The 22,472-nt window shown below is 50.1% G+C and overlaps 3 protein-coding genes across 5 annotated transcripts; 1 reads left to right on the forward strand and 2 right to left on the reverse strand.

The window, feature by feature from the left end:
- Positions 1-6,099: 6,099 nt before the first annotated feature.
- LOC122394180 (glutamate receptor-like) lies at positions 6,100-8,762 on the reverse strand. The gene is made up of 2 exons (XM_043390874.1): positions 8,746-8,762; positions 6,100-7,633 (listed from the first exon to the last, which is right to left on the reverse strand). The coding sequence occupies exons 1-2, from the start codon at positions 8,760-8,762 to the stop codon at positions 6,100-6,102; spliced, it is 1,551 nt and encodes a 516-aa protein (XP_043246809.1).
- A 1,049-nt stretch (positions 8,763-9,811) lies between these two features.
- LOC122394184 (delta-aminolevulinic acid dehydratase-like) lies at positions 9,812-15,548 on the reverse strand. Of its 3 annotated transcripts, none has more exons than XM_043390878.1 (8): positions 15,528-15,548; positions 14,286-14,423; positions 13,658-13,802; positions 13,252-13,350; positions 12,856-12,976; positions 12,225-12,574; positions 11,843-11,942; positions 9,812-10,810 (listed from the first exon to the last, which is right to left on the reverse strand). In XM_043390878.1, the coding sequence occupies exons 2-8, from the start codon at positions 14,405-14,407 to the stop codon at positions 10,746-10,748; spliced, it is 1,002 nt and encodes a 333-aa protein (XP_043246813.1). In that variant the 5' UTR covers positions 14,408-14,423; positions 15,528-15,548; the 3' UTR covers positions 9,812-10,745. The 3 variants fall into 3 exon arrangements, with proteins under 3 accessions (XP_043246813.1, XP_043246815.1, XP_043246814.1); XM_043390880.1 differs by lacking the exon at positions 15,528-15,548 and adding an exon at positions 15,467-15,512; XM_043390879.1 differs by lacking the exon at positions 15,528-15,548 and having other exon boundaries at positions 14,286-14,909.
- A 352-nt stretch (positions 15,549-15,900) lies between these two features.
- On the forward strand, positions 15,901-22,259 carry LOC122394183 (katanin-interacting protein-like). Its single transcript, XM_043390877.1, has 2 exons — positions 15,901-16,025; positions 17,899-22,259. Exon 2 carries the CDS (start codon positions 17,921-17,923, stop codon positions 21,653-21,655), a length of 3,735 nt encoding a protein of 1,244 aa, XP_043246812.1. The 5' UTR covers positions 15,901-16,025; positions 17,899-17,920; the 3' UTR covers positions 21,656-22,259.
- Positions 22,260-22,472: the final 213 nt, after the last annotated feature.

The raw sequence follows: 22,472 nt of genomic DNA on the forward strand, positions 1-22,472 counted from the left end.
ATTTTTGGTTTTTGACCCAAAAAAAAATCAAAAAATTGATTTTTTTTAGAAAAACTTTGAAAAAATCCAAAATTTTTCCGAATTTCGTAAAAAACGGAATATATGTGATAGTCCCAGCGCTCTTCTATATACATACCAAATTTCAGATCGATATCTCGTTTTTTGGCCAAGTTATAGCGAAAAAACTGTTCAAAAATGATGACGTCAAATTTTTGAACTCAATTTTAGCGATTCTAGACCTCGTACGGCAAAACAAAGACCACCATTGAACTCCACGTGACGAGCTGCATCGATTCAATACCCATTTTATGCAAAAATATTAACTTTGAAATTTGACCTAATTTGACCTGACCTTGACCTGACCTTGACCTGACCTTGACCAAAACGTGATCTAAGCTGGCCCCAAAGGCTGCCTGACCCATATAATCGCATTTGTCATGTAAAATGGACCATAAAACATGTATCACACGACACTTTCATATTGTGACCCCCCCGTGACCTGACCTCTGTGACCTGACCTGGTATCAGTGACCTCAAATAGCAAAATATGTGTTTGAAGAACATTTCCCCATCGATGATTTTCAATGAAATGCATTTTACTCGATTTTACAACGCATTTCTTGAAGTGCCTGTAAACGGTGAAAATTGGACCTTTGACCTGACCTGTGACGTCATCGGTTTGACCTAGGTCAATAAAATTGGGTCACAAGGTAGTTCCCCGTTGGGGCTATCCAACGCCGTTTACCGCTTGTCGCTATGTTGCGTGGTTCTCGAGATCTTAGGGGGGGGGCCAAAATGCCCCCCCCCCCCAACCGGGCGCGTTGCTCGGCAGAGCCCAACGGGGCGCGGGTTAATTGACAACTTTAAAGACAACCCTAAACGTTACTGGTCGTTTGTAAAAGCCGTTACATCTTCAGCACAAGTGTCTCCTGTCTTGGAGCGTGATGGCCTTGTATACAGGGGAGATGGAGAGCGTGCACCCACTGTTTGAACGCTTGTTTTGCCCGTACGTTTAGCGACCCGGCTGTTGAGGCACTGCCGGTGGCGCCGGTGCTCGGCGCCCCTGGAACCGACCGCTTTACTGTACCGCGAGGCCGGGTCGCTCAGCTACTGCGGGAACTGTCCCCGCACAAGGCCGGTGGCCCGGATGGTCTTAGCGCTCGCATTTTGCGTGAATGCTGCTGCGATACACGTTGAGTAGGAATGCAAGATCGGCCTGTAAGTACAAAGCGGGACTTTATCGAGCACAGACCAAATCGGTTCAGAAGACACACATAATCTAGACTGGAGCCATCTCCGTCGGAATTCAATGCTAGCCACATCAAAAAACGGTGCTGCATTCGCTCGAGCCGCACAAGGTGGGTCTTTGCAGCATCACTCCAAACAACCGTACCCAGCTATTGAGCGAACATGAGCCTTGTAGGCGGCAAGCAATGCAGTTCGATTGATATTGACCCGCCGGGGACATCGAGGCATCTGTACACTTCGCATTAATTATCAGGCCTAACATCTTATTACATTTCCGTATAGTGGCATCAACATGTTGCGCAAATGTAAGCCTAGCGTCCAAAAGAATGCCCAAGTCGCGCACCTCTTGACAACGAAAGAGCGCGTGACCGTTCAATGTGTAAGTCGACAGAATAGGAGTTGTCCGAAGGGTGAAAGTGATCGTCTGGCATTTAACTGGATTAAGTTTTAGCTTCCATGTTTTAAACCAGTCATGAAGTTTTTACTCCAATTGAATGTAAAATGTATGCATAGATGGGTATGTTACGTAAATCCGCAGCTATGTAGATATAGAAAATAATGATGAGCTTCATTTACATAGGTACCTAGAATGAACTGAAACGGTGCCAATGTCGGCTGACATGACGCATCTATTTCGAGATGTCCATTCTTTAAAGGTCTAAACGCCAAAGTTTGCCGGTCCCATAGCTCAGTCCGTAGAGCGTTGGACTCCGCGTGGTGAGAGCACGCGTTCCCAGTTGCAACAGCCCGGATTCGAAGCGCGACGGGCGCTTGACGTTTATGGGCCTCCTGACAGGTAAATATGGTTGCGGTTGGTGGCAGGCCGTAGCCAGGTGAAGTCAGTGAGCGTACCGGCCGTGCACGGCTATACGTGCGCACGTTAAACTTTGGACTCTAAATTCTACCATAGAACAGGAATTGCACAATCGGAGGGAAGAGGGCAGGATCAACGCAACAAGCATCGCTTAGCGGGAGCTCTGTCCTTGTGAATCCTTCCATTCAAAAGCTTCAAACTAAATTTTTAAAAAATAAAATAAAAAAGGTCATCCAATCCTGACAAGTGACAACTTATTCATGTTTCGACGTTTCGTGATACATCCGGTCTCCTTACACCGGCTGCGATTGTCCAACGCTTGTTACTAACAAACAACATCGGATTCCAGACCTCGCATTCTTTTTGCACAGACCATCTGTCATAACGCGTTACAAACAATTTTGACATGTACCCAATGTGTATTCATCCAGGTAAGTGCATAATATGTATATGTGACAAGCTCTTGAAGCCTACAACGATGCCTGATTAGGCTGAAATACACCAAGAGTCTGGACTGAACCACGAAGTGGTAAACGTGATTGGATATACTGTGCCGGAGGACTTCGAGGTGCGGCGGGCTAGCCTACATGACAGGCATCCATTTCGTTAACAATAAGCCGTTCGTCGTGGTAGGAAAGCGTGTGATGCTCTCCTGTATAGCGCAATGTCTGGAAAACACACTATATTTATTTTCATTCGATTCATTTCATTCTGCACTATAATTAGTGTTAGCACTACACATAACGTACAGTGGGTCTATTTAAGATCTCCAGAGCCACCACGTGGCGCTATACGGTCGGGGTAGGGCGAGTCCAAATCCCGAGGGAAGTGAGGTCACCGGTCATTGTGGGGGAAGGAGGGAGGGGGAGTGACGCGGTATCACGGCGCATGGGGCGTGCGTAGCGCCGGGAGTGGGCCGCCCAGGGCCGCCCGCCACTGCGCCGAGGCTGAGGGGAGGGGGTGATGGTTGCGGGTGCGTTCACTCCGGTATGGTGGTATCCTGTTCATGTGGAACCAGCAAGAATGTGACTGAAGGGAATCATTATCGCAACCAAACGAACAAGCGAGAGGCAGCGCCAGTTCCAGCCAAAATCTTGAACTATGATAATTGAAATCTAGGACGGATAAATAGCATGCAACTATTCAGTCGATAGTTGCATGATGTCTTAGACTTTTCTAAACTGTTATTTGAGTTTGGTATTTTTTCATTTGGCACGTTCAGTTTTGGTGGGTTTTATCGGGTCGAAAAGAGTCCGAAAAGAAAGAGTTGAAATGGCTCCAGAAAAATGACCAAAAAATATTTTCTTTAAAAATGAAACTTAGCTAAACATTTATAAGCGATAATTTTGACTCTTTTTTTTTAGAGGATATTGGGGAAAGATGTTGGTGAAAGATATCATCATGCTTGTCTGTGATGCAGTAGAAGGAAAGGTTTTGGTTCGTGTCCAGATAAAACCAGACCCGGGAGTGGGACTCGTACTCACGACATCGCGTTCAGCTCACAGGTTACCCAACCTCAACACCACGAGCACCTATCGGCCTGCGAGGCTTGCTCAGTGCTACGGCTAAAGTTCGGCCAGTGTCTGACGTCTGTCAATGTCACGAGGCGAAACCCCTAAGTAAATGTCCGTCCCGGTAGCTCGGTCGTTGGGGCGTTGGACTCCGTGTGGTGAGAGAGAGCGCACGTCCCGGTTGCAAAAGTCCGGGTTCGAAACGCGACGTGTGCTTGGCGTTTTTGAGCTCAATTGACGGGTATGGTTATGATTGGTGGCAGGCCGCTGCCAGGCGATTAAGGGACCGGCCGTGCGCGGCTACGTGCGCACGTTAAAATTTGGACTAATTCTGCCATAGACCCGGAATTACTTGATCGGAGGGTAGAGGTCAGGGTCAACGCAACAAGCTCAGCTTAGCGGGGACTCTTTCCTTGTGATTCCTTTCATTCAAAAGGTTCGGGCCAAATTTACATTAAAAAAGGGGGAGCCGAACCATGTTGGGTCGGGTTGAACCCGGTTGGACCTGTGTCTTACACGCAATCATGGTCAGAGAAAACAGAGGTCAATTTCGGGTCAAATATTTTTATTAACCGATCTTATTGTTTTTTTTTAGCTTACACATATAATAACTTAAAGCTTTTTTTAATCGAGACTTCATGCACAAAAATGTGGCATTCGTCCGCTTTTCCTCATCTTCTCTCAGCGACTTGATTGGACCTTAAATCTTACCAGCAAAAAATAAATCCCCTGCGTAATCATCATTTGCCCAAGGCTACGCAAGAAACGCCAGCCGGTCAAAAAACTGGCGAACGATACGATGCCTATTTCTAGTGCTTGAATTGTATTCAATGAAAATTTCAGCAGACATAATTAATCTTAATCCTTAGCTACCGGGCGCTCGGAGCATTCGCTAGCATTCCATTGCCAGCTGCAATTATCAACATCATATTTGCATTACTTTGGGTTCATCATAGTTGACAGTAGATGAACCGACCACAGCAAACCCATGCCTCATTATCCTTTCCTTCCAAGCAGCCAAGCTAACCGGCCGCCCGGCCCACCACCGCGATATACCGGGTGGCCCAGAAAAAAACGTTCCCAACTTTAAATCAATGTTTCTCAGAAAGTGATAAAGATACAACACTGAAACTTCGAATAGTCAATGCGGCACACATTTTCAGTAAATGGTGTGATTTTCATGGTGTTCGGTAAATAACTTTTTAAACGGTTTGTGTTTCAAGCACGCCATGTAAAAATTACTTTTTTGCTCCGATGTTTACTAAAAAATGTGAGTGAACGGGTCACTTTCACCCCGCGGCACCGCGGCCTAGAGCCATGACTTCTACTGGCAGCTAGTCTCACTGATGGTTCGGGTCTCAGGATGACACATTCACTCAGGCAACCACGATGGCTCTGTGCTAGCGGCATCGGAAGAAGTTTCCAGTTTTCTAACCATCTTGTGGCTCAAATGCTTTCCTGGCTGACATTCCTGGGAAAAGGTAGCTCTTCAACCAGATTTTTTTTGGCATCTGCTGGCAATGTTGTTTTTCATAAGCTATTCTGTGGTCCTCTGGCACAGGAACCAGTCTGCTTTAGTTTGTTTTCCTTATCCGGTCGATTTACTGTTTGATCTACTGAAAGGAGGGTAATCAGCAGTAATCCATGCACCGTGCCACTCCTGCTCGAAACATGATTTGGTGTTGAAACGAATGACATCCATGAGCACCATTTTGGCTCAGTATTTGAATATTTGGCACATAAGTGAGACAAAAATATTTAAAATAAGAACATACGTGTTGGTTTCATTCACGTGCTCTATTTTTTATTCTTTTTTATAACATGGGACGTCTAACCCAATCATCACTATCGTTTGACATCGGCAAAAAAAGCAAAAAGGTCTTGCTTAATTCAACGCAAGATTGCCAGCTTGAAAATGATGGTATAGTGTTATAATTTGGCATACCAATGCGCAAAGAAATGACGCAAACTTGATGAAAATTTTGGCTTGCTATTTGTACTCGTAGTTGATATATAGGCTTCCAAAGTTCGGAACGTTTTTTCTGGGCCACCCGGTAGAACAACACTGGAGTGCGCCATTTGCCTGCGGCAGTGCCCCACCACGCCGGGGCTGTTTGACAGGTCACCCGTACCGTGACCTCGCCCCCCCCCCCCCGCCCACCTCCCCATCGGGCCCAGCTCGGTACTGACCTCCCCTTGAATTTGACATGGACTCGACTGAGGCTCAACGCCATCTAGTAACGTCTGGAGATCCTTACTAGATCCACTGTACATTTCCGAACAAATGACGGTGCGTTTGTAATGTGCGTTTTATCGTAGAAGGATCAAGCAATGATCTTGTTTACGTTTTGAGCTAGTTCAAAAAGCATCCAGCGCTATGGTAAGAGATGTCAAAGGGTTCGGATTACACTTTCTAAGGTGGAGCTGTCCGAACTTTTCAAAAATCGGAAATACTTATGACTGTGATTAAATATATCTAGGCCATGATAAAGCATATCTTAAATCGACTGATTGAACCGTCATCGTCTATCCGGTCCGGGAAACGCGGCGCCGACAGCGTTTCACGGCGATCTCTGTGACCAGCGACAGCAGCGCGGCGGCCCAGCCCATCATCAGGAGCAGGAACGGGCCCTGGAGCGCCTCCAGCCCGAGTCGGCTGAGGCGCCCCTCAGCATCTCTGGCCGGCTGATCGGGTGACTTTTCCCCGACGGCCAACTGCCTGCCGACTGCTCGCAGCGCGCTGCGAGACCAGTGCTGCATCAGACCGGCCTCGGTTAGACGACTCACCGCCACGTTCAGTAGAGGAGTGAGAAACGAGCGGCGCGGCAGCGCTATGCCCACCATGAAGCTGCCGAAACACTGGCGCATGATGCGCAGCAGCGGCTCACCGCTGGCCGTCGTGTAGTATTTGCGGATCAGGTACGCTAGAGACATGCTGTTGACAATATAGGTACCCTTGTGGTCGTAAGCGCGCCGCAAAGTCGCGCGGATGTCGTACGTGGGTTCGTAATTCAGTGCCAGCCGGCGGTCCCAGTAGTTGGTCGAGGCGTTGAGTAGTTCTCCAAACATGCTGCCGTAGCCGGAGACGGTGACGCCGCTCAGAGCCAGCTCCTGCTTGGTGTCGAGCGGCGCCGGAGCCAGCGGCACCGTCAGGTTAGCGATCAGCTTGCTGCTGTAGACGACGGCCAGTGTGAGCGCGCAGAAACGCCAGGTGCCCATGAAGATCTGCCCAGAGGCGGCACGCGGCAGGGAGGCGTGCGACACACCCACCAGGCCGCCCAGGCTGTAGAGCGCCACGAACCCCGGCTGGCTGAACAGCGGGCTCTCGCGCGGCGCGGCGGCGCGGCCCAGCACCAGCACGGTTAGCGCACTGACGGCCAGCAGGGCGCCGGCCGCTGCCCAGCCGCTGGCCGAGAATGGCCGCAGCAGCGCCAGCCAGCGCGGCAGTGGCGGCGGCTGCCACACCACGAAACACGCCTGCTCAAAGTCGTACGGCCGGCTGAAGTCGATGATCTGAGAGCGCGGCTGTGTGATAAAGAGGTTGGCCATGCCGAAGTGGGCGCGCCGCTGCACCATGTCCCCCACCAGGCCAGTCCAGTAGCCGAAGCCGTTGTCACCCCAGCGCAGGCCGTCGGAAGGCTCAGAGAACAGCAGAGTGAAGTTGTAGAGCCGCGCGGCAAACTGTGCAACATATGGATCGACGCCGGCCAGCCGGCCGGTCGGCGTTCCGTCCAGATATAACGTCGTCGGCTCGTGCTCGAAGCTGACAAACTTCAACGGCCGACCGCCGAAGTCGGCAGGCGGCGGCTTCAGCGGGGGCATAGGACGGCTGGGGGACACCCATCCGAGCACGCGGGTCCTGCCGTCATACCTGGAAAACAGAGACAGTCGGCCGCCGCCCAGCGCCGGTCGCTCCCGCAGTACGTGAAAGAAGGCGGCGTTCTGCAGTATACCACGCGGTCCTCCGGCGGCGGACGCTGCCCCCGGGTTGTCAGCGCCCGTTACCAGCAGATAGCGACCGGCCTGGTCCCAGAGGTCACCCACAGGCAGCACGGCAGGGCTGTCGGTCAGCAGTAGAGAGGTAGGAGACCCCAGCAGCAGGAGATACAGCCGACAGTGGCCGGCAGCCGAGGTCCGCGCTGTGCTCACCGCTGACGCGTTCCACAGAGATATCTGTGAGAGATTTAGTCTCAAAACAGAACCTCCGAACTATACACTTAAATAAATTAATGTGACGGCCTAGGTGATTTGTAATTAGCTATCGAGTCATCGAATGGGTGTTGATCTAGGTAAAAGTAAAAGTAGGTAGAAACGTTGTGCATCATTAAATATCAACCTTATCCTTTGGAGGTTCAGCATACCTACCTGTAGACTGGCCGCATCCGAGTGAATATGAATCTCGGCAGCAATGTTTCCCAGCTGGCTGCTGTAGTGGCTGTCGTAAACGATGTGAATATGACATTCACGGCTCTGCTTGATAACCGGCACCAACAGAGAAGCCAGAAGCGCTCCCTGATTTATATTTTCGGCCGTTGAAACGGTATCGTTGTGCTTTAGGTGCAAACTTAGCTCCGTAGCGGTGGCGCCGGTCAAAGTGGCTGATAAAGTTTCCAGACCCGTTGTATTTTCCGCGCTTAAATTCAGAACGGAGGTCGATATAAGCTCCCCGGCATCGTCCCCTGACAGCTCAGTGGAGCCAGGAGCAGCAGTCGAGGCCGACACGCTGGCGGCAAGAGTAGCCGCCCAAAGTGGTATCAAAACCACCGAACATCCAGAGGCTCTAGCCATTCGTTCATAACGCTCGGTCCAAATGAGCATCATCTGGCAGACGATTTATCATACGTAGTTTTCTCGACTGCCAGTTGTCCTTGCACGAACAAATATTGAAGACGCCCTGAAAATGAGACTGAGATTATATGTTGCTGTTATGTGTTTGATTATTAATTCGTTCGTTTCCTTGCTAGGCCTAGAAGAGCAAATCATTTAAAGGCCCTGGGCGCATAGAGATCTTATATACATGTGTATGTATATAAGATCTCTATGCCTGGGCGGTCAAACTAATGCAATGCTGATTGCATAAAATGAGAAAGGGACAACGGACATTACAGACTTTAGCTTGAACGGGCATTCAACAAACATCCTCAACCGGCTAATACCCACCATCGGACTCACCATCGGACTCGGGACATCGCGACTCACCCGATCGGCTATTACCTACTTAGGTCCGAGGCCGCGGCAAAGTTTGCAGCACGTCGCACGAAATGAATTTGGAAATTGAAACCACAGTCCACACGAAACACAAAACTCACAAGGTGCTTTCGGATTGAGCATCAGACTATTTTACGCACACATTTTTCACATTTGTCACATTTCACAAAAACGCACACACATTTCAAACCATGAAAAAGGCCTGCCCTCTATACCTACCCCAGGCACAAGAGAGGCTCGAGATTAGTAACGTCTCACGGACGCCGCGTCACCCCGGCCGCAAGGCCTGCCTTGCGGCACAGCATGCCAGGCGCTGTCGTTAGTGCCATCTACCGGCAACTAAAGAAAATATTGTGTAATGCGGAACAGCATCAATCAGGCGCATTCCCTAGTGCCATCTATTGGCCGATGCTGAAGCTTCGGACCGAGGCGACGTCTTTAAAGATATTGGATAGAATGCGGAACCAAGCTGCAATTGAATAAATTTAGTTTTGATTCACATACTGAGAAGAACGTAACAGAAACGAGTTTCATGTGTGCGTAAAATAGTCTGATGCTCAATCCGAAATGTGTGTTGTGTGCCTAAATTGAAATACTAGCCTCCTAAGCCAAACTCCTGAAGAGCTCCATTTTCAATTATACCGTCGAGGCCGATTCAATCCGTAACCACCATACTGTCTGCACCACCTACCCTCGCGGCGCCGTGCGTCGGACCGGTGACTTACCTCGACTGACCGACCGTAGGCACGTCCCCACGGAGCGAGCCGCACCCCAGTCCCACGCACCCCTCCCAACCTCCCTGGCGTCAGGCGCCGCACACACGACTCGGGCAGACGTGCGGGCAGTGGGCACGCGAGTTCAATATTACGCGAGTTCACACCGCAAGTGCCCTCGCCAGGCGGGGCTAGTGTTGTACAACGTCGCATGACCGTAACAGGCTTATCACGTTCTGGTTTTGGTAAGAGCTTGTGTGTACACACATAACTACTATGGCGTAGCCGGCTACCCATCGCCCACAGAAACAACTGTACAAAGTCTGTACATGGGGTAGCAGATCCATCGTTTATTAAACTGATGATCAACAGAACAGCGACTGGCATCTAAATATGAAAAGCGAAGAAAATCATTGCTAGAAAAATCGCCTTCCCTCAGTATTTGGGTTTCAGGGCGCCTATAGTAGATCGCAACGCTAATCGGACCTAAAATATCGAAGAGGAAAATAACAAATAACTCAACAAAAAAAGAGCTTCAGCAATATTTGCGATGATCGTTGTAAATAGATTCATAAATATTTGGTATAAAAGCTCATGCCATGTACAACATATTTCAGCTACATAAAAACCGGCTGTATGATAAGGCACGTATTGTCGCCTTAGACATTATTGCAACAATTTCACTTATGAACACATCCAAATAACAACCGTTATCTTATACAAAATTTGTTCATTAGCATTGTCTCACTCGTCACATTCACTCTACAAAGCCCTTAGTGATAAAAGTGATACAAAAATTCTAATTCAGCAACCGCTGCAGAATACCACTGGAATTAGAGCGATTTCCGCAGAATACCACCAACAGCCAAAAGCACCACTTCGACAGATGTTGTTACAGATCGAATGGTACCTGAAGCGTTCTTACGTTTTAGCTCCAGCACTCAACGGTGTTCCCTTTCACCAGAATTACACAGCAAAGTACCGCTACTGTAACATGGAAGGTACCCTGACAGCCTTCACCAGAGTACTGACACTGCTGAACGCATGACACTGCAGCAGTGGATACTGGAGAACCTCTGCAAAGGCGACTCTCTAAGCTAACCCAGGATAGTCGCGGCCCTTCAGACGGTCGAGGCTAGTCCCCGTAATTCAGTCAGGCCGGGCTGCTCCTCGCTTGATAATTCGGCATCTCATCCATCCTGGGATTGAAGCGGCAATTCAGACTAGTCTGGGCCCCTCATCCGAACTGGACTACTCTCGGCCCTTCAGCCAGCCCAGTACCAGTGGCGTGTAGTACGATATGATGACGTCGGCACCTGCCATAGAGCGACGGAGGCGTGAGAGGACAGCCAAAACAGAGTAGAGTCAAAGCAACACAACGTGGGGCTCAGACGAGACGCACGTTGGAAATAAACGCAGCATATCAACAACAAGCGATTTACGATCCAGTGGCTACATAGCCATAGGCCTATATAATCCTAGAACTTGAAATCACCAGCGAAGAAAAGATTATACCAAATAACTTATAAAATGACGTCGACTGCCGTAATATTTCCATTTACATCTTTGTTAGGTTAGTATCGAAGTAAAAAGAGCAACTGTCATAAAGAACATCATTAAAAATAATATAGCATAACAAACCACTAGATATTTTCTGTTGCTTTTGATATCGCTTGCAATCACTGCAATCATATTGCACTCAAGGCTGAGTGCAAGATTACAATTGAACTATTAATACAAAGAACCGATCCAACATCTATACTTTGAACTCACTAACTCAGCTTTCAGCCACGCACGACCTTGGGATTCCAATCAGTGTAGCGTGTGGATGTCCTTGTCTTTCGATGCTAAATAATGGAGGCAATAACACACAAAGCTGAGAAATTATGTTACGGACTCATTCAAACTGCACGGGTGATGGTGTGCAAAAGTGAATCAGTAGGAAATTAGTTGTAAGCGAAATAGTTAGCAGGACGTGAACCTGATGACGATAAATTTATGACTCCGAACAATTAGCATCTCCATTGAAGGAGTCAACGATGAGTTTGCTACAGAAACAGATGGCAAATACATTTCCTGATTGATAGAAACAGATGCAAATGCCTTGTCATACGACTTGCTCATATGAGATTCTGACAAAAAAATTAGTTAGGTGAACTATCACGAAACAAAGGTTACGCACTATTATTCTTGTATATACGATCACTTTTGTGAAATCACTTGCAATTTTTGTACGATATAAACTACAAATAGTTCAGGACAAACAGTACACACCATATACAAAATTGATTGTTTTCTTGGGTAATGACACGTGCTAGTGTAAAACCAAGATAGCTCGGCGGACTGACCTGCACGACGCATGGCCGTCAGAGCCTCCAGCACGACCGGCTTCAGACTGAAGGCGCCCTGGGCGGCGGCGTGATACAGCATTGCGTACTCTCCGGACACCTGACGACCGGAGATCGCGTCAGACGAGGCAAGTCAGCATGCCACCGCAAGTAAACAGCGTCCACGACGAGTTTATATCGGTCAGCAAACCGAAAGCAGCCACGACGTGCCACCAACAGTTGCAGCGACCCAACACCGGCCCTGGCCAGAGCTATATGTGGCATCAAGAACCCTGGGCTACGATCGGCTGGAGAAAATCCGAGAAGACGAACGACAGCAATAACCAGAAATCTGTCCAACGGCCATGACGGCCCAATGCTACGTCTCAGCTCACACACATACCTGGTATATGAAGAGCGGGTACTGCGGGAATTGGTCCTTGGTCTGGCGCACAATGTCCAGGTACGGCATGCCCGGCTTCACCATGAGCATGTCGGCACCCTCAGCCACATCGCGCGCGGCCGCCCGCGCTGCCAGGCCCCGGCCGCCCGGCGGCAGCTGGTAGCAGCGGCGGTCGCCGAACGCCGGAGCAGACTTGGCCGCGTCCCGGAACGGGCCGTAGAAGCTGCTGGCGAGCTTGACGGCGTACGAGAGGACGGCGCAGCGACCGTCGAGGCCGGCGCCGGCCAGCCGGGATTTGATGGCCGCCACACGACCATCCATCATGTCGGATGGAGCCACCACATCGGCACCTGTCGGAAAACGGGGCACAGCTGCTATGACGACAGCTGTAGGGCGAAAAACGTGCGGCAAAAGCAAAGGAAATATGGGCGCACTGCGCGGTGCGAGTAACTACCTAAAAACACACCGATGTAATCGTATCATACACATTACAGACTTTCTAAATAGCCATTCAACGCCAATAAAAAGCAAATGAATAATAAAAAAGCATTCGAAACATAAAACCAACATAACTCTGACCTTGTCCATCGAGCCGTTTTCCGTCCGTTTCCGTTCCTTCGGCACTACTCACCAGCCTGTGCGTACGCCAGCGCCACCTCTGCGAGCCGAGCGATGCTGGGCGGGTTATTAATGGTGCCGTCCTCATGCAGAATGCCACAGTGGCCGTGCGAGGTGTACGGACACAGACACACCTGTGTGAACGGAGGGCGCAGTCATCAGTGGCCGTATGACGTGTCGACTTCGTAACGGTTTCACGAATGCGTGCACTGTGCAACACACTGACTTACGTAGCATGTATGTGTGCATGAGAACTGAGAAGCCAAAGGATTCGTGAACAGTTATATGCGTGAGGCAAAGGCTGATAATAAAGGTTCGAGCCAACTTCGAAAATATAACTACCCCAGCTTCACTTTCAATCCACGTAAGGAGCAATATTTACCCAGACAACATGGGCAGTTTTACTCACATCACAAGCGATCAGAAGGGACGGGCAGCAGCTCTTGATCGTTCTGATGGCTTTTATAACGGCGTTATCCGGCACATCGGCTCCAGAACCTCGCTCGTCCTGTAACAATCGGTATCACGCTCACAGAATGGCGACACACAGTGCAGATAGTATCAGAACAGTGGTGATTTTCGCGGTTCCTGATAGGCCAACGCTCATGGATTACGTAGAGGTTTGACACTTATTCATTGGTCAATCGTTAACGCAGGCATTTACCGGCGAAAGGACGGGTGTGACAAAGTTGCCGGCTCACAGCTCGGAGTCTATGAGCGTGTATCAGCACTGTTTAGAACATACTAGCACTGGACTACCTACCAGTGGAACAACATGACTCAAAGATTTGATTGCCCACCACCCTGATATTTACCTTCTGTCCTTCAGGCACCCCAAACAGCAGGACTGAGGTCAGGCCATCCTGAACAAGAGGAGGGAGCACCTGCTCCAGCTGGTTGACGCCGTATCGTGACACTCCTGGCATGCTGGCCACAGGCTGCACGGCATCTGGGTCATCACTGAGGAAACAGAGTCCAGAGACCTCAGAGGCAAATCATGGGGAAATTACAGTCTGTAATACATCTCTACCACTGCTCACTCTCCTCAGTAAGTCAATAACAACATGTGCAAAATAATATAATGGATGTCAATGCAGAATAACATAATTTAAGCATCAGTATTCAATAATATGAGCTAAAAAGAATGAGCCAAGAAGGCTAGAAATTGATACAACCTAGAGATAGAGACAGACCTAATTGGGTGCTATTTCTTACTGATATGCCACATTAACAAAAAAATTTGTGCAGTCCCACCCCTTAGTCCCCTGACACCTAAGAACGGGGTAGATGTGAGCCCCAAAATGTTGCTGGGGCATACACTGGTTAGATGCCCTGCAACATTACACAGTATAGGTATTATAACCCTTATTCCAGATTTATGCTTTGAAATGTATTGAAATGCTCTTTTGCATCATATATGAAAGGTTCATCTACTTGACTTACACTATGAAGAGTGGATACATTAAATTATTTGCTTGGAGGGTTGCTCCAATTTCTTGCCAGCTTCTGGCGACCTGGTGGTTGTAACCACTATGAAGTCTATGACTTGCAGGAGTAGATTCCATTCTTGTAACTTGTCAGCTGTAATATTTTGTATCATAATACTTATCAAGGAATGGAAAGTGTAAACCCATTGCATGTAGAGAAGCACCAATCCCTTGGGTGAATGGAGTTCACTGGATGATAAATTATGGGATCTCAGACAAGAAATTCAAATGGTGGTGTCTTGGTCTGCATTTGGTACAGCACTGAGATAAAAATTGTGCATGTTTTACAGAATCCTAGTCAAGATGATCATTTGTGTCTATGAAAAAGCCAGTTAGCAGTCATCTGTATGACCTAGTGAAAAAGGCATGCATCTTGTAAATCAGTGGCAGCTAGTTTGCAGCCAGAGCTCCACACTGTTGACCCATGGAGCCATGCCCCCATATTGATGTTCAGCCAGCTCAAGCCTCAAGCTGGCAACTGGTTGGACAATGAGTTGCCAAGTTTTCACTTAACCCATCCCAGGCCCTCTACCAATGCGAGTAATGACCAAGTTAAGTGACCATGGTCATCAAAAGGTGCTACATTATAAATACAAAAGTGAAGAGTAACATGTTCATACTTGTGCACAAGACTTGTGTGCCTGTTTTAATCTTTTCGAACAATGTTACATGGCCATGAGCTTATCTTGACAGTCAAAATCTAGGGGTGTCGGGTGCATGCATTCAGCGTTTCATTTTTTGACATGCAATTGCAATGTGATGGAATTCTTTCTGGAAGGTATACCAATACACAGCGCTTTCTGCGATATCTAATTTTCGGACCTGCGATAACGATAAAATGATAACAGGTTTGCGATAACGATAAACGATAAATTCTACTTTTTTCAAAAAATTAACAGCGATAGCGATATAACGATAAAATGATAACGATAATTGTTTTTTTTTGACAGCGACGATCATCTTCCAATTGTTCCATCATCCCGTTTCACATTTAATCGTTTATCGTTCATAATTTTTGTAACTTGCGATAAGTGGATGTTGAGATAAACGATAACAATAACCTATTTACGAAACAGCGATAATTATCGTTTATCGTTTATCGATCATCCTATCGCATGCGGAAACCACTGCCAATACATATCGCAAAAGATCTAATAGCAAAGATTGTAAGCATTTGGAAAGTAGGTATGCATTATACAACTGCTATCACTATAGGCATGCTATAGGTACGCGTTGTTTACAATCACTTTATGTAACAGGAGCGTCAGTAATGTCCCAGAAAGCTATCTCGTGATTTGCAAAAACTATATGACATCAATAAAAACATGTTTGCTAGAAAACTTAAATTTCCGAAGAAAAATTAATCAAATTACGTAAAATGACATGTAATAACAAAGTCAATAATAAAATTTTCTTTAGTCCGTAAACTAGCTTCCTTCTTAACTTAAGATAGTAATAAACGTCATATTTTAAGTAAATTTTGTCTTTTTCTTTTAAACAGGCGCCTAGCAATAAGCCATTCGGGCACCATTCGGGTCAATGAAAGATCACGAGTGGTGCCCGGTTGGCATAGCAACAAAGGTAAACAAATGGAACAGTCGCTGTGAGGCTGTGAGCTTGGGACACCGAAGCCACCGAAGTTGGGTCGGTTCGCCGGGGCGCGGGCTCCTTCTGATCGTGTCTGACGGGAATCGAGGTGAGTTCGACCGGGTCAACATGCTCTCTAAAAAAACATTGACCGTTGTCAGGTCAAGTCCCGCCGGGACCTCTATATTTCCCGCTTTACTCGGGAAGTTAGCCCTTCTAATTCTGTAATTCTGCTCCTGACCCTAGGTCAATATAGCTAGGCCCTAGGTATGCAGCCAGCCAGTCATGCGTTATCACGTGGCTGAAAAGCGTAAAAAATCACGATAATTTTTGTGTCAAGTTTAAGGTCAGGTCACCTTAGGTCATCAGATGTCATTTTTCCTCTTCCGAAACTATTATTCAAATTGACAAATGGACAGCGCCGGGCCAGGGGTGGGGGGGGGGGGGTGTCTAAACATCCCCGCCTAACTCCGAACTCGGCTCATGGGCCATGCCGTAGCGACGTACGCCGTAAGCGGCATTCGAAACGTCAAACATATTGAGGAAACACTTAAGTTATTTTTTAGGTCAAGTCAAAGGTCATGTCGCCAGAGATCATCAAAGGTCAGATTTTGCATTTTTCAGCAATTTTCCAAAACCCGGCACACAAGTTACAACTCGGGAACCAATAGAGCTATATCAATATACAGCGCCGCGGAAAAGCGCATTCGATAGTTCGCCTCTTTCAACGCTCTTTCGCCAGCTTGTCCTCAGATTGGACAATGGATATATTTATATACACTGTGGGACATCTGAGGCCAGTTTTACCAGCAGAAAAGTAGCCGGCTGCTGGATTTTTTTTTTTTTTACTGAAGATCGCTTCACATACAGAACGTAAACGGTTTAGCCCTATCCGCTAAGTGCCCATCGTGCTTACGCTCCGTATGTGAAGCGATCTTTAGTCAGAAAATTCCGGTAGGCGCTTGGGTAGGCGGCTGTTTATCTGATGGTAAAACTGGCCTCTGGTCAACAATTTAGTTTCCAGAGGGCAAAAACTCTAGAAATGTCCATTTTTTATAAAAAGGTTTTTCTGCAATAACTTTTTACTCAAGAAAGTGTCGACATTTATTTTGCCAGCATCGCGTTTCTCTCGCCGAGACGCGTCGAATGAAGTATAATTTGACCCTGAGAGGTCTTTTGGAAAGTTTGACCTCAGGGCAAGGACGACCTGACCGGAAAAGGTCATGTTGCATACCAGTTCAGTTTATCCGTATGATCGAGCGGAGCACATCCGAGATAATTTCATTGCTCTAGCATGTCTCTATCAAAAGTTATTGTCAAAAAACTGCTGGGACCTTTCATGACCTGATATGACCTCAGGGAGTAGGGACATAAGAAGAGGTCGCTGATGCCATTTTTCGGTTCAGTTTGTCAAGTTTACCTGTAATCCGATGTTTGAGAGTGTTTGGAATGACGTTCGTCCAAAACAGGCGCCTTTCAAATTTCTCCCGTTGACTTATAGGTAGGTACCTACCTAATGGAGAGGTCGCAATATTGACCTTACCTTAGGTCACCGTTATCAAAATTTCGAGATACAGAAGAATTTGCTTAATAAATCCTCGGATATCCCGATAATCCCGCTTATAGCGCTTATAATAGCGCTTATAGCCGCCACAATTAGCTGCTCACGGATTTTCTCCACTCATAGAAGCATAACGGACTCCGGTTAATAAAGCTGCCTCTTTTATAAATCCAAAACACCGTGTCACCAAGCCCGCCAAGGTGGATTTATTAAGCGGATTCTACCGTATACGTTTTGTACCTATATACTGTTTGTTACTCTAATCAATCGTTGAAATTTTCAAGGTGATCGTTCAGTCGGTGTAGCTATGACGAGGATTCTAAGTTGTTTCCCTCACGTAACCTGATGACCTGACCAATAGAATAGCGGGCATTACATTTTCGGTATCCACATACTGCTAAATGACTTTTATGCCTTGCAGCACATGTGCAATTCACTGAGAGATGGACGACACCTTTTCGAGTGAGTACGAGGAATACACGTCCGAAACTGGCGGGACGTCGACAGAGGAAACCACCAGTGGCTCCGAGAGTGACGAGTATGAGACGGCCGACGGCACGTCCCTCACCAGCCGAGAGAGATCGGCTGAGTGCAGGAAGACGTGCGAAACGCTTCAGCTGGATGAATATGATGAAATGATTACGTACACTCCTAGCAATCGCACAAGCACGCCTAAGACACCTGCCTCCCACGTCGTAAGTGAAAGCAATAAGTGCAATAGTGTCACTAGTTCTACCGAAAAGAAGCCAAACGGCTTCAGTTCGATATCTTCTGAAGCAATATCACCCGACATGGAAGTACAACCTGTGTCTTTGTCAATGTGCGAGCCACCGAAGAACTTCGCAGCCTTCAGTATTCAAACGAAGGCAGATAAGGTGGACCCTAGGCCTGAACTGTTGGTGTCTGGACTCCCGGTCTTCGAAGCAGGCAAATACAATGCCTACCTATCGGGGAACCGTTTTAACGGTCCCGTTAATGGCAGCGACTCTAATCTTGCTCCGAGTGCTGGGAGCCCGTTAGTTCAGGGTGGGAAAGTTCATTTTCGTCATCCAGTGAAGGAGCGCTCCTCCGAGCATCTCGTCCACTCACAGAACTTGCTGAAGGAGGGCAAGGCCCGTGAGAAGCTGGCCGTCACTGGAGATGCCATCGCAGCGCCGCGCACCCGTAAGCTGGGCGTAGCTGGCAGGCGGCGTGCCTCGGCGCGAACCACCGCTACCGTACGGCTGGAGCTGGAGCTGCACTCGACCTGGGGTGGCGAGGAGCGTGTCGGCCTTTCCGAGCTGCAGTTTGTAGACGGACACGGCCGCAAGGTGCAGGTGGCCGCACACCGGGACCTGCTGTCGGTCACCGGTGTCCACGATCTGGCCAGCACCCGCACCGTGTCCAAGCTGTTCACCGGTGCCGGTGAGCATGGTGCTGCGTTCACCGGCTGGACATGCCCCTTCAACGCATCACCGGTGTCTCTGAAACTCCTGCTCTACCCCAGCGACGGTAAGCTCAGCGCGGTGAAGATTCGCAACTACGGCAGTACGAGCCGTGAGCATGGCACTGGAGTGCGACTTTTCCAAGTGCGACTGGACGGAAGAGTCGTTTATAAAGGTGAGCTTCCTAAGGGAAACACTCAGCTGACAGTCATCAAGTTGCCTCCTTTTGGACCTGAGACGGAACGCAGAGCACAGTCGGCCAGGGAGAAATCCACCATGTGGTTACCTGGTGGTGATAACAGTCTGCTCGAGCTGTCCAGCGAAGAAGAAAAGAAGGAGGACGAGAATGATAGTGCGTCAACGCACCATTTCTCCAAGGCTGACGCGTCCTTGCCAAAGACCAACGCCGCCCCGATGCCGTGCTGGTTCGGCTCCTGGTCGAAGCCGTCAGCACCAGAGCGAGGCGGTGTGCGACATAGTGAACCTATGGCTGTCCAGGACCTGGAGACTTTGGGTACCGGCTTTACCGGCGACCGGGCGCCTCGCCGCGGCTCGGCCCGGTTCGGTCGGCGCGCGTGCACCCCAGGCTCAGCGGAGCTGCTGTCCCAGACGACCGCTCCCAGCCCGTCGGGCACCGACACATCCGGTGGCTCGACGCCACGCCTTCTAGAGAGCTCTCTGGAGGAAAGTTGGAGTCAGCTGGAGGCGTTTAACCATCAGCAACGTGGACGACTGGTCAACAGTGTCATGGATGACATTCCACCGTGGACTGACGGAGACACCTCGCGAGAGGCCACGCCGACGCCAACCATGTTCAGTCCTACTCCGGACACTGACCTGAACATGGACCAGCTGGTGCTCTGTGATTGCGACATCCCGGAACTTCCGGATTGTCGACTGCTGACGCTCAACATCAAGTCAACCTGGGGTGACATCCACTATGTGGGGCTCAATGGCATCGAGGTGTTCGGTGCCGACGGCCTGCCGATCAAGGTGGCTTCCATCACGGCGGAACCGGCCGACATCAACGTCCTACCCGAGTACCGGCGCGACCCGCGCGTGGTCACTAACTTGATCGATGGCGTGAACCGCACTCAGGACGACATGCACCTTTGGCTGGCGCCGTTCACTCCTGGCGGCGACCACTTGGTGCGGCTTGATCTAGGTCGCCGACACCGGCTCGCTATGCTGCGCATCTGGAACTACAATAAGTCACGCTGTCACTCGTTCCGCGGCGCGCGCCATGTCGAGGTGCACCTGGACCGGCGGCCGCCGTTCTGCGTTGAGGTGGCGCGCGCCTGCGGTGACATCCAGGGTGGCACTGAGGCCTTCGGTGACACGATCCTCTTCACCACCGACGACGCCGTGCTGGAGCGTGTTTCGCTTCACGACGCCTCGTTCGCAGCCGACCCGACAGAGGCCGACGACGAAGCGGCACGTTACCTAAGTGACAGGCCGCGCACGGCAGATGCTGACGACTCACTAGAGCGTCCCTTCACCTCACAGCTGCGGGAGCGTCCACCGACGGCGGCCGGCAGCGCGCTGCGCGCCCGTGAGGTTCGGTTGGTACTGACCTCATCCTGGGGCGCCAACTGCCTGGGACTGACCGGTCTGCAGATCCTCAGCGAAAGTGGCGAGCCGGTACAGCTGAACGCCGATCAGCTGAGCTCTTCGGCGGCTGGCGGTGAGCTGGCCTGTCTGGTGGATGGCGAGTTCCTGACGTGTAACCGACGCCACATGTGGCTGGTGCCGTGGTCGACCGGCCAGCCAGTGAGCATCACTATTCGGCTAGTGGCTGCCACCTGGCTATCCGGTGTGCGGGTCTGGAACTACAACAGCTGCCCGGAAGAGGCCGACCGCGGTGTGCGCACTTGTCTGCTCGAGCTGGACGGTCGCCGGGTGGGCCCGTCAGAGGGCTTCCTGTTACGGCCAGGTCCCGGCCACCTACACTTCAACTGCGGCCAGCTGCTGGACTGGTCGGGCTCCAGCTCACCGCCGCCAGCCTCGCCTCCGCAGCAGTCGCCACCGCCGGCGGCGGCCCCGCGGCTCACACTAGCCGATGCCGTCAGCTACGACGAATACGAGGCCCCAGAGATGCCACGTGGCTTCGTGTTCCAGCTGCAGCTCATCTCTAGCTGGGGCGATCCCTACTACATCGGTCTGACTGGTCTGCAGCTGTTCGACGGGTCCGGCCGGCCGCTGCCGCTGACGGCGCAACACGTGGCTGCTCACCCGGACAGCGTCAACGTACTAGACGGCATCAGCCACGACGTGCGCACGCCCGACAAGCTGGTGGACGGCGTGACGGACAGCCGCGACGGCCGCCACTCGTGGCTGGCGCCGCTGCTGCCAGACTGCCTGAACCGCGTCTACATCGTGTTCGACCGGCCGCAGACCGTCTCCATGGTGAAGCTGTGGAACTACGCCAAGACGCCGAGTCGTGGAGTGCGCGAGTTCGGCCTCCTCGTCGACGGCCTGGTGGTGTACAACAGCGTTCTGGGCCGCGTGCCAGACGCCAGAGGCCGACACGAGCCGGTGCCCTATCACACGGTGCTGTTCACCTCCAATAAGGAGATCGCCCGACGCGAACGGCACTCGGTGTGTAGCGCTTCGCTCGATCAGCACCGAGTTCGGCTGCTCAACAACATGCGGCCGCCGGCGTCGCTGACCGGCCGTGGCGATCGCGCGGTGGCAGAGGTAGACCAGAGCCGGCGGCCGCTTACCTCCCAGACCAGCCTGGCGACGGGCTTCTAAGACGAACTCTGCCGATGGCTGGTCGCCGACCGACAGACATACGTGCTCGAACTTGCGTCGGCGCGATGCCGGTGCTGACTATGATCTCTCCTGTGATCAGGTGTCTTATTATTAGTCCGAAATGGACAGACCGAGACCTGATGTGCCGGCCTACGTGCAGGCACCGGTGTCCAATCGTGTATTCCGCAGCGCCTGTTGTACTTCAGAAACATGCACGTTTCCACAGCGATATTGATGTTCACGGTGATCCGTTGGTGTATGATGCCAGGTGTTTGAATTCTTATTCTTATGATAATGATGCGACACTTCGATGGATCTCGGTCTCGCAGCACCTGCTAAGCCGCGTTAGTGATACTGTCCGTACTGGTTACGATTTCCACTGCAGTCTGTCTGTGCCATTAGTCGTGTACCTGTTTATGTGTCCTCATTTTCTTGTGGCTGTACGTGCGTGCCAACTATACTGGAAACTGTAAGTCCACTTTTGGCCTACCGCACACACACCTTACGAATCCGCTAGGTATACGGCAAATCAGAGCTGTTGTGTTTATTCCTGACATTGTTGACTATTAAATAAATGTTTGCCGTGGTGGATACGGACTTGAATGCTGTTTGTTTGTTTTCTTTTGCTGTGACGTCTAGTCAGCATCTGTTCATCGTGAGTATTCAGTGAGCCATCGGGTCTCTGCAACATCGCACGCCCTTGCTGGCCACTCCTCTAAGACCGTGTGGGTGGCGCTACATTTGAAACCGGACAGGTAAAGGTGAAGGTGTCGACAGTCGTGTGTCGTCAACGTATTCCCAGAAAAGAGTGAACTTC

The sequence above is a fragment of the Amphibalanus amphitrite genome, unplaced genomic scaffold (genome assembly GCF_019059575.1).
Source record: "Amphibalanus amphitrite isolate SeventyFive unplaced genomic scaffold, NRLGWU_Aamphi_draft 000578F_arrow, whole genome shotgun sequence".
Lineage (NCBI taxonomy): Eukaryota > Metazoa > Arthropoda > Thecostraca > Balanomorpha > Balanidae > Amphibalanus > Amphibalanus amphitrite.